Genomic DNA, 13,843 nt, shown 5'->3' with positions numbered 1-13,843 from the left:
GGTGACTGTTCAGGCCTTCTTTTTAAAATAAAACAATATCATAAAACACAGAAACCAACCAAAATCCTGCCACTTTTGATTCCAGAAGAGTATTCTTAGCACAGGTTCCTAACAACTGTACTATTAAGAATTACTACCTGCTAAATAGCATAACAGAAAATTAGAATTACTTTTAGAATTAGGTCTCTAGGGTTTATCAATTCTTTTGCAGTGCTGTATTTTTCTAGTCCAAGGACATGTGTAGACATTAATCATGAAAAACTGGAATTTATGATCTTGAAAACAAGGACCTTAATAAAATACAAAATGATTTTTAAAAATCTCTTATGCATTAAATAATCAGGTTCAATGTAGTTAGAAACATTTACCATCCATATAAAAATTCAAAAAGCAAATAAACTGGAGCTTGTATTTGAACAGAAAATGGATGGTGGCTAATGCAAGGAGTGGAGTGGCAAAGACTCAAAGTAAGTGCAACACTTACGGCTACTTCAGAGGATAAGGAAAGGCTACTTCCAGGATACTGGAAACTTTTAAATATAAGCTACAGTTCAGCAGCTTTTAAAATTTCATGTTTATTCATATTTTTCAAAATATATGTACATAAAAAAAGGAAGATTTACAACAGGAAAGATTGCCTTACATGCAACACAAATTCCAATAAACTCATGATGGGATCATACATTGATTATGGATCTAATTCAAGCCAATCTTCTCAAGTCCAATTCCCAGCCACATTTCAGGCTGCAGATGGGATCCCAGGAGACAATGCAAATGGAATGAATTAAACAAACATCTTTTGCCTCTGGCAGCACTCAAGGGGCCAGAAGATGTACACCAAAAAGTTTAAGACAATTAAAATGTCAAGTGCCACAGGGAAGATAAATGATAACCAGAAATCAATATTTCTTAGAAAGCTAGTGCTATTTAACACAACTTCACAATACTAAAACAAATACAAATAAGAAAGGGTTAGGTAGTCGGGCTTCATTTGTTTTTTCTTTTCTCTTTTTAAGTAACTCAAAAAGGAAGCCACTTGCTTGTTATCAAAAGTGCTATGGAAAGAAAGGAGGGGAAAAAACCCACAGTTTATTTTAGCAAATTGTATGTTTTTCCACTTAACAATTCTACATTAGTAATGGTATAACTCTCCAATATTTCCTTATAAAAAAGGCAAAGAGGAAGTGACAACTTATGCTCCAAATATTAAAAAATATATTTAAACATTTGATCAAGAAGATTTTATATGTTTTGATTTTTGGTAACACAGGTGACGCCAGAAATCACAAATTCAGTATGTTCCTATATTTCCCCTTCCGTCAAAAAACAAGTGGTGGAGAGATCTTGTGCTTGCTTTTGAGGGAATGCAATGCCCAGGGGTCAATGAAAAATACCTAGGAATTGATCAATGTGAAAAGGGGCCCAAAGGAGTCGTGCATCTTCAGAATTGAATGCGATCATAATGTTTTTGGCCTATTTCCAAAGCTAAGACATCTCTGTGTTTACAGTTGGAGAGAAGGGGCTAGTGGAGTGGTTTTATAAATAAGATTAGTTATTATAGCTATAACTGAAGTCTCCAGGCAGGAGGCGTTATGATTCAGTCAGTGCTATACTGCCTCCTTTTTTACTTCCAGCACCTGACTAGCATCCCATTCTTGATGCTTTCTAACAAATATAAAAATCTTCGCAACCGTTTAGATAAAACTGGAAGAAAAAAAAAAAAAAAAAGCCAAAGCTGACCATAAAAAAAGAAAGAGGCTTGGGGTGGGGGGAGAAAAAAGGACAAGTATAGATTATACAGTTCAGGGAAGTCCAGAATTATCACAGAAATTAAAATGACTGGGAGGGAGGGTGCGGGGGGAGGGGCAGGCACCAAGAAGAGCACCTAAAGCTAACAAATGGCTAAACTGGTTTATTTATATTCCCTCCCCATAATGTTCATAGGGGAGGAAAAAAATGTAATTTTAAAAGCATCGAACTAAAACAAATGCACACTGACCTTAGAAAATAAGATTTTGAATTTCATCATGATACCCTTTTTTCCTATAAAATTTACTTTTTTGCTTTGAAAGATTTCTTCATGGTGGATTTGCCCTTGCCAGGCAATTTCACTTCCTTTCTCACACTGGCTGCAGGCTTCTTTGAAGAGCTACCACTAGGTTTTTTGATGACTGGGGGTGAGGGTCTGGCTTTCTTGGCAGGAGTTTTGGCCTTAGGAGGGGCTTTCTTGGGTAGGGGCCTAGCTTTCCCTCGCTGGGCAGCTGGGACTTTAGGTGCAGGCTTGGACCCTCTCTGCTTCATGGATGCAGCCTTCCCTGGCGACTTGGCTGGGGTTTTCTTCTGCAACCTGTGAGAACCAAAGAGCAAAGGCAATTACTTAGTACTTGAAAGATTCACTTCACCAGGATGACCAGATACTTTGCCAAAAAAGAAATAGCAAAGGTAGAAGTCACCTAGGTTAAGAAGAGGAATGTGGGTTATTACTTTTTACCTAAAGGCTTTACTAAAATTGTATAAAAACTCAACCAATTCCTGAAGTCTACACATAATTCCATGTTTTTCCTAGAAAAATATGGAATTCTTTTTCTTCAAATAACCAAACTATGGACACACACACACACACCCACCCACACACACCCACACCCACACACACACCCACACACACACCCACACCCACCCCCACGTTTGACCAAAGAGTTATTACATATTCACAGTGTTTCACAAGTTTAGAGCCTCTAAATGCTCAAGAACAAGACAAATTCAAATGTTACACAAAGAATCTGAGAAGGATCCTGAACTGTCAACACACTTTTCACAGCCTCTCCTAGTGCAGTCATTTTCAGCTCTAAGAAGGGTTTTCCACACGTCCCCACCTTCTCTTAGGTGGTGGCTCTTCATCCTCAGAGTCCTCCTCTGATGACTCATCTTCATCTTCATCCTCATCTTTAGAATCATCTGGCTCTTTCTTTGGAAACAGAACTCCTGGGCTAGTAAGAAAAAAAAAAGTAAAGAGAAGTCCCATCAGGACAAGGAAAAGAATGTGAACCTAGATATGCTCTTCGCTGAACATAACCCACTTCCTCCCACCCTCCCCAATTATGTCAAGTTAGGTTACAAATATCAGGTACAACTTAACCTATTTTGAACAAACATATGAAGTTATGACAAATCTATAAAAGTCCCAGACCATACCTCATTCCCTTCCTCCCTCCATTTAATAAAACTGATACTTCCATCATTTATTTAGTAAACAATTATTTAAGCTCCTGACATGTGTTTGGCACTGTTATCAGCCACTGAATATATAGCAGTGAATGGTCTATACAGCGGTGAACAGCCTACACAGCAGTATATATTTTCTGCCTTTATGATTCTGGCAAAAGACCTCAAAAGTGTCATAAAGCCTGAATCTCTTCAAAGTTTTTGAGAAACTCAGCAAGGATATTCTAAATTTTCTTTGTCCTTAATGGTAGAAAACTTGATCCCACTGATTAATAAGTCCTTAAATTATAACACTGTATGTGCATGATTTTAAGAATATTTAAACATTTGAAAAACTCAAATAATACACATTGAATCAAGTAACACTTATGTTTATGCACAAAGAACAACGTAAGCAAGCTACACTACACTGCTGAAACAGGTTTCAGTGGTACATGTCATGGCACTTTATTAGAAACGAAAGTGTAAGAAGGTGAAAGCATGGGTACGCAGAAAAATGCTTGGTCCATAGGAGGTGCTCAATACATTTTTTTTGGTTAAATGAATAAATATGTATAAGAGACAAGTTTTCAAACAAACAGCCTTGTCTCTATAGTATGAAGAGGCAGATTAGGATTCTTAGAAGTAGCCAGTGCTCTCCCTACTTGGTGCTGGACCATTAAAACATACATAATCCTCTAATAATCTTCCTGTCATTACCATGTACTTTATTCTTTATTAGAAGGAATGAACATCTAAATGACTGGCCAAGAATCTCAAAGAAAATTCAACGCTTGATTTCAGGAATACGCGCCTAACAGTAAGTTCCAGCAGGATAGCCCCAATCCCCCTATTCTTATATGAAAACCTTCAGCTCTAAAACAATACTGCCTTAAGTAGTCTTTATTTTCAAGTATATTCAGTTCAGTATAACAACAATAAGGGCAAAATAAGTTAAGCCAAACCTGTAATCTGGAGTCAGATTTTAAATTTGCAATGACCAATACTTCACATTATGGGCTAGGTGCTTACCTGGGGTAATAGGGAAAACAGAGCTGGAAGGTGCCACTGAATCCTTTACCAGAGATCTGTTCCATCCACCCATTCTTTTCGCATCTCTGTAGGGTTTTCTTCAGCAAATGCACTGAACAATAAATTCAGAAATGAAGAAAGTACTTATTTATTCAGATTTGATAATTCCCTCAACCACAATCAGTTATACATCAATTTATTGTCCTGACATGTGCTAAGTGAATCCCTTGTGGTCATAGGGATTTTTAACTAATTCACTAAATTATTATTAAGTGTCCATAAATTTGGAAAGAGTTAAATTATGATGGGAAGAGACTTTACAGACCATTGTGTCAAATTCCTCATTGCACAGAAAGTGGAATAGTAGCCAAGGGTGGCTAATGACTTGCCCTACAGTCATACATAAATGGTTAATAGCCAACTTAAAACTCAACCTCTCATTTCTATTCATTCGAACATCTACTGAGTGCCTGTAAGTACTGATAAGCATTTAGAAGGATATCTATAAAGAGAAAACCAATTTCTCAAGAATCAGCAAACAGTAACAAAACACTATCATGGCTCCCAAAGGCCTCACCAGTTCTCATCTTTCATATAAAAACACATAAAAATACACTTTACTGTGATTCAGTGTCCAAATAAATAGCTGCCACAATTATTAGTGACACTGAAAAGGTTAATAACCAAATTCATCTTCTAACACTTGGTCAAAAGAGAAAACCACAGAATAATCTACAGGGACAATATGCACAATTAAACACAGTATATATCTTAAGTAAAGAAAGAGAAAAAACAGCCATACAAGGGCTTCCCTGGTGCCGCAGTGGTTAAGAATCCACCTGCCAATGCAGGGGACACAGGTTTGAGTCCTGGTCCAGGAAGATCCCACATGCCGTGGAGCAACTAAGCCCGTGCACCACACCACCACAACTACTAAGCCTGTGCTCTAGAGCCCGCGAGCCACAACTACTGAAGCCCGCACGCTTAGAGCCCATGCCCCGCAACGAGAGAAGTCACCGCAATGAGAAGCCCATGCACCGCAACCAAGAGCAGCCGCTGCTCGCTGCAACTAGAGAAAGCCTGCGTGCAGCAACAAAGACCCAATGCAGCCAGAAATAAATAAATTTATTAAAAAAAAAGACTTCAAAATTAGCTTTTCATCTAAAACAATATATTCTAGTTTGTATTTTCTGTTACTTAATTTTCATATTCCTCACCCTACATCATTGTGCCTACTCTCACAGTTCACTGAGAAAATATACACTCTCACTAATCTGTATGTGATAATGCTGCTACGGCAAGGTTTCTAATCTCAAATCACCACCTGACAGGGTAAATATACTTTACTGAAAAAAAGTATTTTCTGTTTAGGGCTTAAGTCAATAAGAAATAACCTAAGTGGTAAGTATTTTAAAACAATGGCTTGGTTTCAGGGTGATATTAGATGTTCTGGTAAACATTCAGAAGTAGGTGAAAAGATACTATACTTGAGAGGTGTTTCGAACCTAGAAATTTGTCTCTATTATAATAAAAATAAATATCAGAAAAATATAGCAAAGTAAAATCAAATTCTGATCCTCAGCAGACACTAAATCAAGGATAAGTCTTGATTCTTTTTTGGTAAATAATAAAGTTTGTAAAGTTGTTCCCTCTTGGTTTTCAGTCAGTAGTTAGTGCTTTTTCATTAACAGCATGATCTCTAGGGATCCTTTCACAAGACAATCCCCTGGTTCCCCATTAAATGTGCTCACCCCTGAGTCTTACTTTGATAGTTAGAATTGGTCCCTGGGTGGTTCTCCAGGACATACTTCTTCAGAGCAGTGGTGGAGCAGGTCTTCGGCTCATTCATGGCAGCAATTGCAGACAAGATGGCATATTCCATCAGGCTTCCACCAAGCAGGGGTTTCTCCCCTGATTTCTTCAGCTGTTTTCCAAGGAGGAAGAGAAAAGCATCAAGACAACACTCTCCCAAAGCAGGTCAAGACAAGACTCCTCTGCACCAGGTGGGTCGGAGTTCCTGCATTAGCACAGATATGTTTTACAATAAATTGTCAGGTTAGGGACTTTCTCTTCCCACTCTTCAGGTATTCAACCTAACTGAGGAGTCCCAACCCTCCTAGGGATATTTTCTCCTTCTATCCACCCCTCCATCCAACTGAAAATAGCAAAAGCCAACCTAACCCAAAGAGAGTGACAGCTCTACTCCAATAAGGAGGTTAACTTGTTATGACCCCAATAAATTAACACTTTTGAGAATACTTCCTTTTTTCTGAATCTGAAAAATGGAGTATTTATAAAAATAATAAATAGCCTTTTTAATCCTGTAAGGAAAATGGCAACGGAAAAGTTTGATAAATATTTAGGGTATCATACAAAAGAAAATTATATAACGTACTTCAAGGACAAAAGTCTGGGGAACAAAGGTTAGCACCAATAAGCAAAAAGGTTAAAGGACAAACTGAGGTATGGTCTACAATAGTGAGTCTCAAAAGAAAGGTCCACAAACCCCCTGGGGTTCCTGAGATCCCTTCAGAGGACCTGCAAGGTTAAAACTATTTTCATAATAATACTATGATATGATTTGCCTTTTTCACTGTGATGACATTTGCACTAATGGTGGAAAAACAATGATGGGTAAAACCGCTGCTACCTGTGGAGGCACAGAAATGTACCAGTATTTACTGCATTCTTTACTGCTATACGCTTATGGTTAAAAGAAAAAAAAAACCAAAAAAAACCCAGTTTCACTTAGGAATGTCCTTGATATAAAAATGATTTTATTAAATCTCAACTCCAATGCATGTTTTTTTGATACTTTGATGGGGCAAAGTGAGAAGAATTTATAAAGCATGTCAGCTGCATCTGGAGGGATGGTGGTAGTCTCAAGGAAAAGCACCTAGTGATTGAGTTGTGAGCTGAATTTTTCATGGAATATCCTTTTTATTTGAAGGAACAATTAACAGATAAACTATGGTTAATCAGACTTGGGTATCTGGTAGTCATTTCCTTGAAAATGAATTAAGTGAGCCCGTCATATCAAGGAAAACAACTAAGAGTATTTGTTGCCAATGATAAGTTCAACTTTTCAAGAGAGAATTTAAATTGTGGAAAACTTGTATCTACCATCATGAGCACAATAATTTCCCAATACTTCAACGTTGTTCTGATGAGATCAGTGGGTGATATTAATGAACATGATTTTTGTTACTGTTGGATGAAATGTGCCAATATTTTAAAAACTGCATAATTCAATGAACTACTATTCTTCAAATGACCAAGTTATAAAATTATGGTTAAAAGATACACTCAAAGTTCAAGACAGACCAAAGGATTTTAAGGTAACAGTACAACAAGTTCATTGATAAGGTTTCAGGTTCCACATGGCACCTTTAACATACTTTAATACCACAAAATCAATGAATGTAATATCATATTAACAGAATAAAGGACAAAAGCCATATGATCATCTCAAGAGTTTTAGAAAAGGCATTTGACAAATCCAACAGCCATTCATAATAAACTTCCAACAAACCAGTAACGGAAGAGAACTTTCTCAATCTGATAATAGGCATCTATGAAAAACCCACAGTTTTAACGGTGAAAGAATGAATGTTTTCCCTTTAAGATGGGTAAAAAGACGAAGACATCTACTCTCATCACTGCACTGGAGGTTCTATCCAGTGCAATCAGGCATGGAGGGAAAAAAAAAAAATAAAAAGACATCCAGATTGGAAAGGAAGAAGTAAAATGGTCTATTTGCAGATGACATTATCCTGTATGTAGAAAATTCTAGGGAATCCACCCCAAAATCCCAAGGAACCTACAAAAAAACTCTAGAACTGGGCTTCCCTGGTGGCACAGTGGTTAAGAATCTGCCTGCTAATGCAGGGGACACGGGTTCGAGCCCTGGTCCAGGAGGATCCCACATGCCACGGAGCAACTAAGCCCGTGCACCACAACTACTGAAGCCCGTGCGCCTAGAGCCCGTGCTCCACAACAAGAGAAGCCACCCCAATGAGAAGCCTGTGCACCACAAAGAGGAGTAGCCCCCGCTCACCATAACTAGAGAAAGTCCGCATGCAGCAATGAAGCCGCAAAGCAGTCAAAAATAAAATAAAAGTTAAAAAAAAATTTATAGAAAAAAACACTCTAGAACTAGTAAATGAGTTCAGCAAGTCGCAGGATACAAGATCAAAAGACAAACCAACTGTATTTCTATAGGCTAGCAATGAGCAATCTGAAAATGAAAATTCCATTCACAATAGCATGGAAAAAGAGTAAAATATTTAGGAATAAATTTAACAAAAGAAATATAAGAACTGTACACTGAAAACTACAAAACACTGCTGAGAGAAGTTAAAGATCTAAATAAATGAAGAGACAGTGAATGTCCATGGATAGGAAAACTCAACATTGTAAAGACAGTGATTCTTCCCAAATGGATCTATAGGCTCAATGCAATCTCTACCAAAATCCTAGCTGGAGTTTTTGTGAAAATTGACAAGTGAATCCTAAAATTCACACGGAAATGCACAAGATCCAGAATAGTCAAAATACTTCTGAAAAAGAAAAAGTCGAGGACTTATATTTCCCAACTTCAAAACTTACTACAAAGCTACAGTCATCAAGACAGTGTGATCGTGGCATGAGGATTCACACACAGATCAACGGAACAGAACTGAATCCAGAAATAAACCCTTACACTCATGGTCAATTAAGTTTTGATAAAGGTACGAAGGCAACTCAGTGAGAAAGGGACAGTCTTTTCAATAAATGGTTTTGGGACAATTGGATGTCCACATGCAAAAACATGAATTTATAACCCCTACCTCACACCACAAACAAAACAACTCAAAACGAATCACAGACCTAAATGTAAGAGCTAAAGCCATAAAACTCTTAAAAGAAATATAGGAGTAAATCTTCCTGATCTTAAGCTAGGCAATAATTTATTAGATATGTCACCAATAATACAAGCAATTAAAAAAAATGATAAACTGGACTTCATCAAAATTAAACACTTGTGCTTCAAAAGGCACCATTAAGAAAGTGAAAGCATGGGTTTAGGAGAAAATATTTGCAAATCGTATATCTGATAAGGAACTTGTATCTAGTTATATAACTCATAACTCAATAATAAAACAAATAGCTCAATTTTAAAAATAGACCAAGGATCTGAATAGACATTTACCGAAGAAGATAAATAAATGTCCATCAAGCACATGAAAAAATGGTCAACATCAGCAGTCTTAGGGGAATGCCAAACAAAACCATGAGACACCACTTTGTATTCACTAGTATGGCTATAATTTAAAAAAGACAATAAACGTGTTGGCAAAGATAAGGAGAAACTGGAACCCTTACACATACATTGTTGGTGGGAATGCAAAATGATGCAGCCACTTGGGCAGTTTCTTAAAACAAATTTACCATATAGTCCAGGCAGTCCACACTCCTACTTATATACCCGAGGGAAATAAAAATGTATATCCGCACAAAGAATTGGACATAAATGTTCACAGGCAACATTAACCATAATAGCTAAAAAGTGGAAATAACCCAACTTGTGAATGGATAAACGAAGTGTGTCAGATCCATACAGTGGAATACTATTTGGCAATAAAAGGAATGAAAGTACTGGTTCATGCTGCAACATGGATAAACCTAAAAAAACATTATGCTAAGTGAAAGACGTCAGACACAAAAGACCACATAATGTATGATTTTATCTGCATGAAATATGCAAAAAGGCAAATCTATACAGAGAAAAAAATAGATCAACAGGTTGGATGGGGATGGGAACAGGGAGTGATGCAAACGGGCCCAAGAGATCTTTTTTGGGTGATGGAAATGCTCTAAAATTGGACGGTGGTGATGGTTATACAACACTGTAAATCTACTAAGAATCACTGAATTATACATTGTAACATAAAATGATTGTATCTTATGGTGTATAAATCATACTTCAATAAAGCTATTACAAAATACTTTCATTTGTTGAGTTTTGGTATATACTATCAACGAATAGTATCAACCTCTACCTGAAAATTATCTTAAAATACTCCACATTTATCTAACTGTACTCCTGTGTGAGCTGGATTTTCTTCATAGATGTAACCCAGAATATATTAAAACAGATACCAGCTGTCTTCTATTAAGCTAGACAGTAAAGACTTGTAAAGATATAATAGACAGTAACCCTCTTCTCATTAAAATTTTTTTTATTCTGGGAAATACAGGGTTTTTTTTGGTCGTGCCATGTGGCATATGCAGAATCTTAGTTCCCTGACCAGGGATCAAACCCGTATCCCCTGCATTGGGAGCACAGAGGCTTAACCACTGGACCTCCAGGGAAGTCCCATGGGAAATACAGTTTTCATAAAAAGTGTTATTTATGTTACATGCAATGGGTTTATTATTGTTTTAATGAATTAATATTTAAAATTTTCCTCAGTTGTAATTTCTAATATGGTAAATATTGATATGTACAACCCACATAAACAAAACCTCTTGGGGCCCTCAATACATTTTTGGAGTATAAGGAGGTCCTGAAACCACAACTTTTGAGAACTACTTCTCTACAACCAAGCCTTTTTAGCCTCTAACCTGGAATGTCCCAGAAGCACCTTTGCCAGTTATTTGTTCTAACTGGCCTCTCTCTACTGCTCTCTGCAGAGCATTCTTCAACAGCTGAGGCCTGCAGAGAAAACATAAAATAACAATAAATATATTAATGAAGGTAAGATTTGAAGAAAACAGAACCAGGGTTATTCTAAAGAACTAAAGTTCTGATTCCTATTATATGTGTAGTACTTTGTTAAAACAGTGAAGTAATAAATTGTTGGCACCCTTAATAAGTGGTATTTCTTTTTTCTTCAAGCAAAGAAGCTAAGTCATTACCTGTACATACAGAACCATGAACCATACAGAACCAATTTCCAACTTGCCAGGGCACCCCAAAAGCCTCTTTTTTACCATCAGACTACAATAGCAACCAAACTTTGTAATCAAGCAAAGAATGGATATCTTTAAAGTCCCATCTAATTCTGATATTCTCTGCTGCAAAATTCCTGATTTTTTTAAAAGTATATACACATGAACAAAAAATGGAGTTGTTTCTTACAAACCGGTATCTAAGGTCAGCCTAATAAAACACATTCCATGAGAAAGAAAATAGGTTGTTTTTAACATAGTATCTCTGCCTTAAGAGGGTTGTATTAAAAAAAGCAAAAACAAAAACAAAAAACTAGGTCATCAAAACCAAATGGCAAAAAAAAAAAAAAAAAAAAAAAACAAATGGCAGGCAAGAAGAAATTGAATATCATTAAAAACATAAGAACAGGAATTCCCTGGTGGTCCAGTGGTAAAGAATTCGCCTTCCAATGCAGGGGATGCAGGTTTGATCCCTGGTCCAGGAACTAAGATCCCACATACCACAACTAAGCCCAGGTGCCACAACTACTGAGCTTGTGCGCCTCAATGAGAGAGCCCGCGTGCCGCAAACTTCAGAGTCCACAGGCTCTGGAGCCTGCGCGCCACGCTAGAGAGAGAAAACCTGCACATCACTACTAGAGAGAAGCCCGTGTGCTGCAACCAAGGCCCGACACAGCCAAAAAAATAAAATAAAATATTAAAACAAAAACAAAACAGAAACACGTAAGAACAAAGTGTTGAGGCAAGAGCTGCTCTGTCAAGGAGCAATGGTCTGAACGGTGGGTGAAGAATGTCAGGTGCAGGGAGAAATCAATCAAGTTGACTTAGGGCTTAAAGGGGTCTGTGGTATGGAACAAGACAAAATGGAAAGCTATACACTCAGGCCAACAACAGGACATCTGAAGAAAGGGTTAATCGTAACCCAAAAGTTAAGAGATGTGTTTTGCCACACCTCCCCAGAATTACTAGAATAGCACCCAAGGAGCAGAAAATCATGAGACTTCTTTGAAACTTATTACTTGATAAGTTAAGTTGAAAAGATTAACAACTTGGCAGCCCGATGAGGGCCAAACTATTACCACTTGAGGTGTTTGGAGAAGAAATTTTGAATCTTTTCTCCAACCACTAAACATTACAGCCTGAGCTGACACTTGGGGTAGAAGGGTGGAGGGGATCCCCTGTTCTAACAGGATGCTAAAGAGCAGAAACCATGCTGACACTCCAAACGAAGAAACTCCCTCTCCACCAAATCCAAGTATTTCTAAGCCAGTGCTATTCCATTCGGGACAAATATGATTTACGCCATAACCCAAAACACACTCAAAGTCATTCACCCCACAAGTATTTACTGAGTATTTATTATGATTATGCAGGAATAAACACTTAGATCTAGTCACTGAACTCAAGGAATTTAAGAGATGATGAATACATAATAATTATGGTAGAGAATAATAAGGTTCAGGGTTGAAGTATGTGCATAGAGCTTTGGGAACACAATTGAAGGAATGATTTAACTGTCAAACAATTTTACTATTAGTTGCTCTGTAAGTTAGATTCCAATGGAGGATCATACAGCTTAAGTTAAACACTGAAACCCTAGTCTCTTGTATCAAATTAAACAACTAATCTGAGAAGAATCTTCTTTTTTTTTTTTGGCCATGCCGCCATGCTTGCGGGATCCTAGTTCCTCGACCAGGGATGGAACCCAGGCCCTTGGCAGTGAAAGCTTGGAGTCTTAACCACTGGACCGCCAGGGAATTCCGAGAAGAGTCTTCTTAACGAAGGTTCAAATGCTTCCGGAATGAGTTATCAGTTAAATCGGTTCCCGTAACATTTCTGTTTCCTCGGCACTACCGGTCATTACCTTAGCATACACCTTATCCTGGGCCTTTGGAAATCTCACAGTTCTATCACTCACTCCTACCTTCAGGTAAAACCACACTTACCAAGTGCTTCAAAGCTTCTCAGGTTGGCCCTTTCTCTCTCATCACTGTTATAACCTTAGTACAAGCCACCATGGTCTCCCTTCTGGGCACCGTGCTGCTGTTTTCATAGTGCACACCACTATTAGGTCAATAAGCCTATAAAGGCCTCCTTTAATGTGTGACTCAGTTGATCAGGTGTCAGGTCTTAATGCTTCCACCCAGCTTTAAAGCTTTCCATGGCCTGGTGCCAGCCCTTGTTAGTCTAGATCCAGGCAGGCTTCTTTCTGTTCCGCAAAAAGAATGCCAACTCCTGCCTCTGAAACTTTTTCATGAAGCTCCTTTAAGATGCCTTCTCCACTCTATCATCACATCTAAATTCTATACATTCTCTAGACCCATCTCAATGGGATGGGACCCGACTGGATCCTCACCTTGATTGGATGGGGCCCAATGAATCCCCATCTTTTTAACTCACTGCTAACTCCCAAGCACAATTCCTTTTTCTGAAAACTTCTAGTCTGTATCACACCATTCTGTACCTATGACGGTGCTAACTAGGTGCTGCTGTAAATGTTTTACACGTATGGAATAAGCAAGAGAATACAACAACCCCAAGAAACAGGTACTACTATTGCCCATACTTTACTGAATGGGAAAAGTTAAGTGACAGAAAAATTAAGTCATTTCTGCCAGGTCACATAGCCAGGCCGTGGAAGAACCAGGTTATAAACTTGAGCAGTCTGATTCCAGAT

The 13,843-nt window shown here is 37.8% G+C and overlaps 1 protein-coding gene across 7 annotated transcripts in view; it reads right to left on the bottom strand.

The window, feature by feature from the left end:
• Nucleotides 1-556: 556 nt before the first annotated feature.
• Nucleotides 557-13,843, bottom strand: part of HP1BP3 (heterochromatin protein 1 binding protein 3) — a 35,098-nt gene continuing 21,811 nt past the window's right edge. For 5 of the 7 annotated variants that reach the window (XM_033841907.2, XM_033841900.2, XM_033841903.2 and 2 more), the window contains 5 exons: nucleotides 10,840-10,930; nucleotides 5,998-6,157; nucleotides 4,234-4,345; nucleotides 2,874-2,987; nucleotides 557-2,347 (listed from right to left, as the gene is read on the bottom strand). In XM_033841907.2, coding sequence (XP_033697798.1) covers nucleotides 2,053-2,347; nucleotides 2,874-2,987; nucleotides 4,234-4,345; nucleotides 5,998-6,157; nucleotides 10,840-10,930 — 772 coding nt within the window. In that variant the 3' untranslated portion in view covers nucleotides 557-2,052. Of the gene's footprint in view, nucleotides 2,348-2,873; nucleotides 2,988-4,233; nucleotides 4,346-5,984; nucleotides 6,251-10,839; nucleotides 10,931-13,843 lie in introns of those variants that run through there. The other 2 variants (XM_073794784.1, XM_073794786.1) reach the window with 2 other exon arrangements.

This window comes from Tursiops truncatus, chromosome 1 (assembly GCF_011762595.2).
Source record: "Tursiops truncatus isolate mTurTru1 chromosome 1, mTurTru1.mat.Y, whole genome shotgun sequence".
NCBI classification, from domain to species: Eukaryota; Metazoa; Chordata; class Mammalia; order Artiodactyla; family Delphinidae; genus Tursiops; species Tursiops truncatus.
Note: the sequence above shows the minus strand (reverse complement) of the source record. Positions and strands in the feature narration are given on the sequence as shown.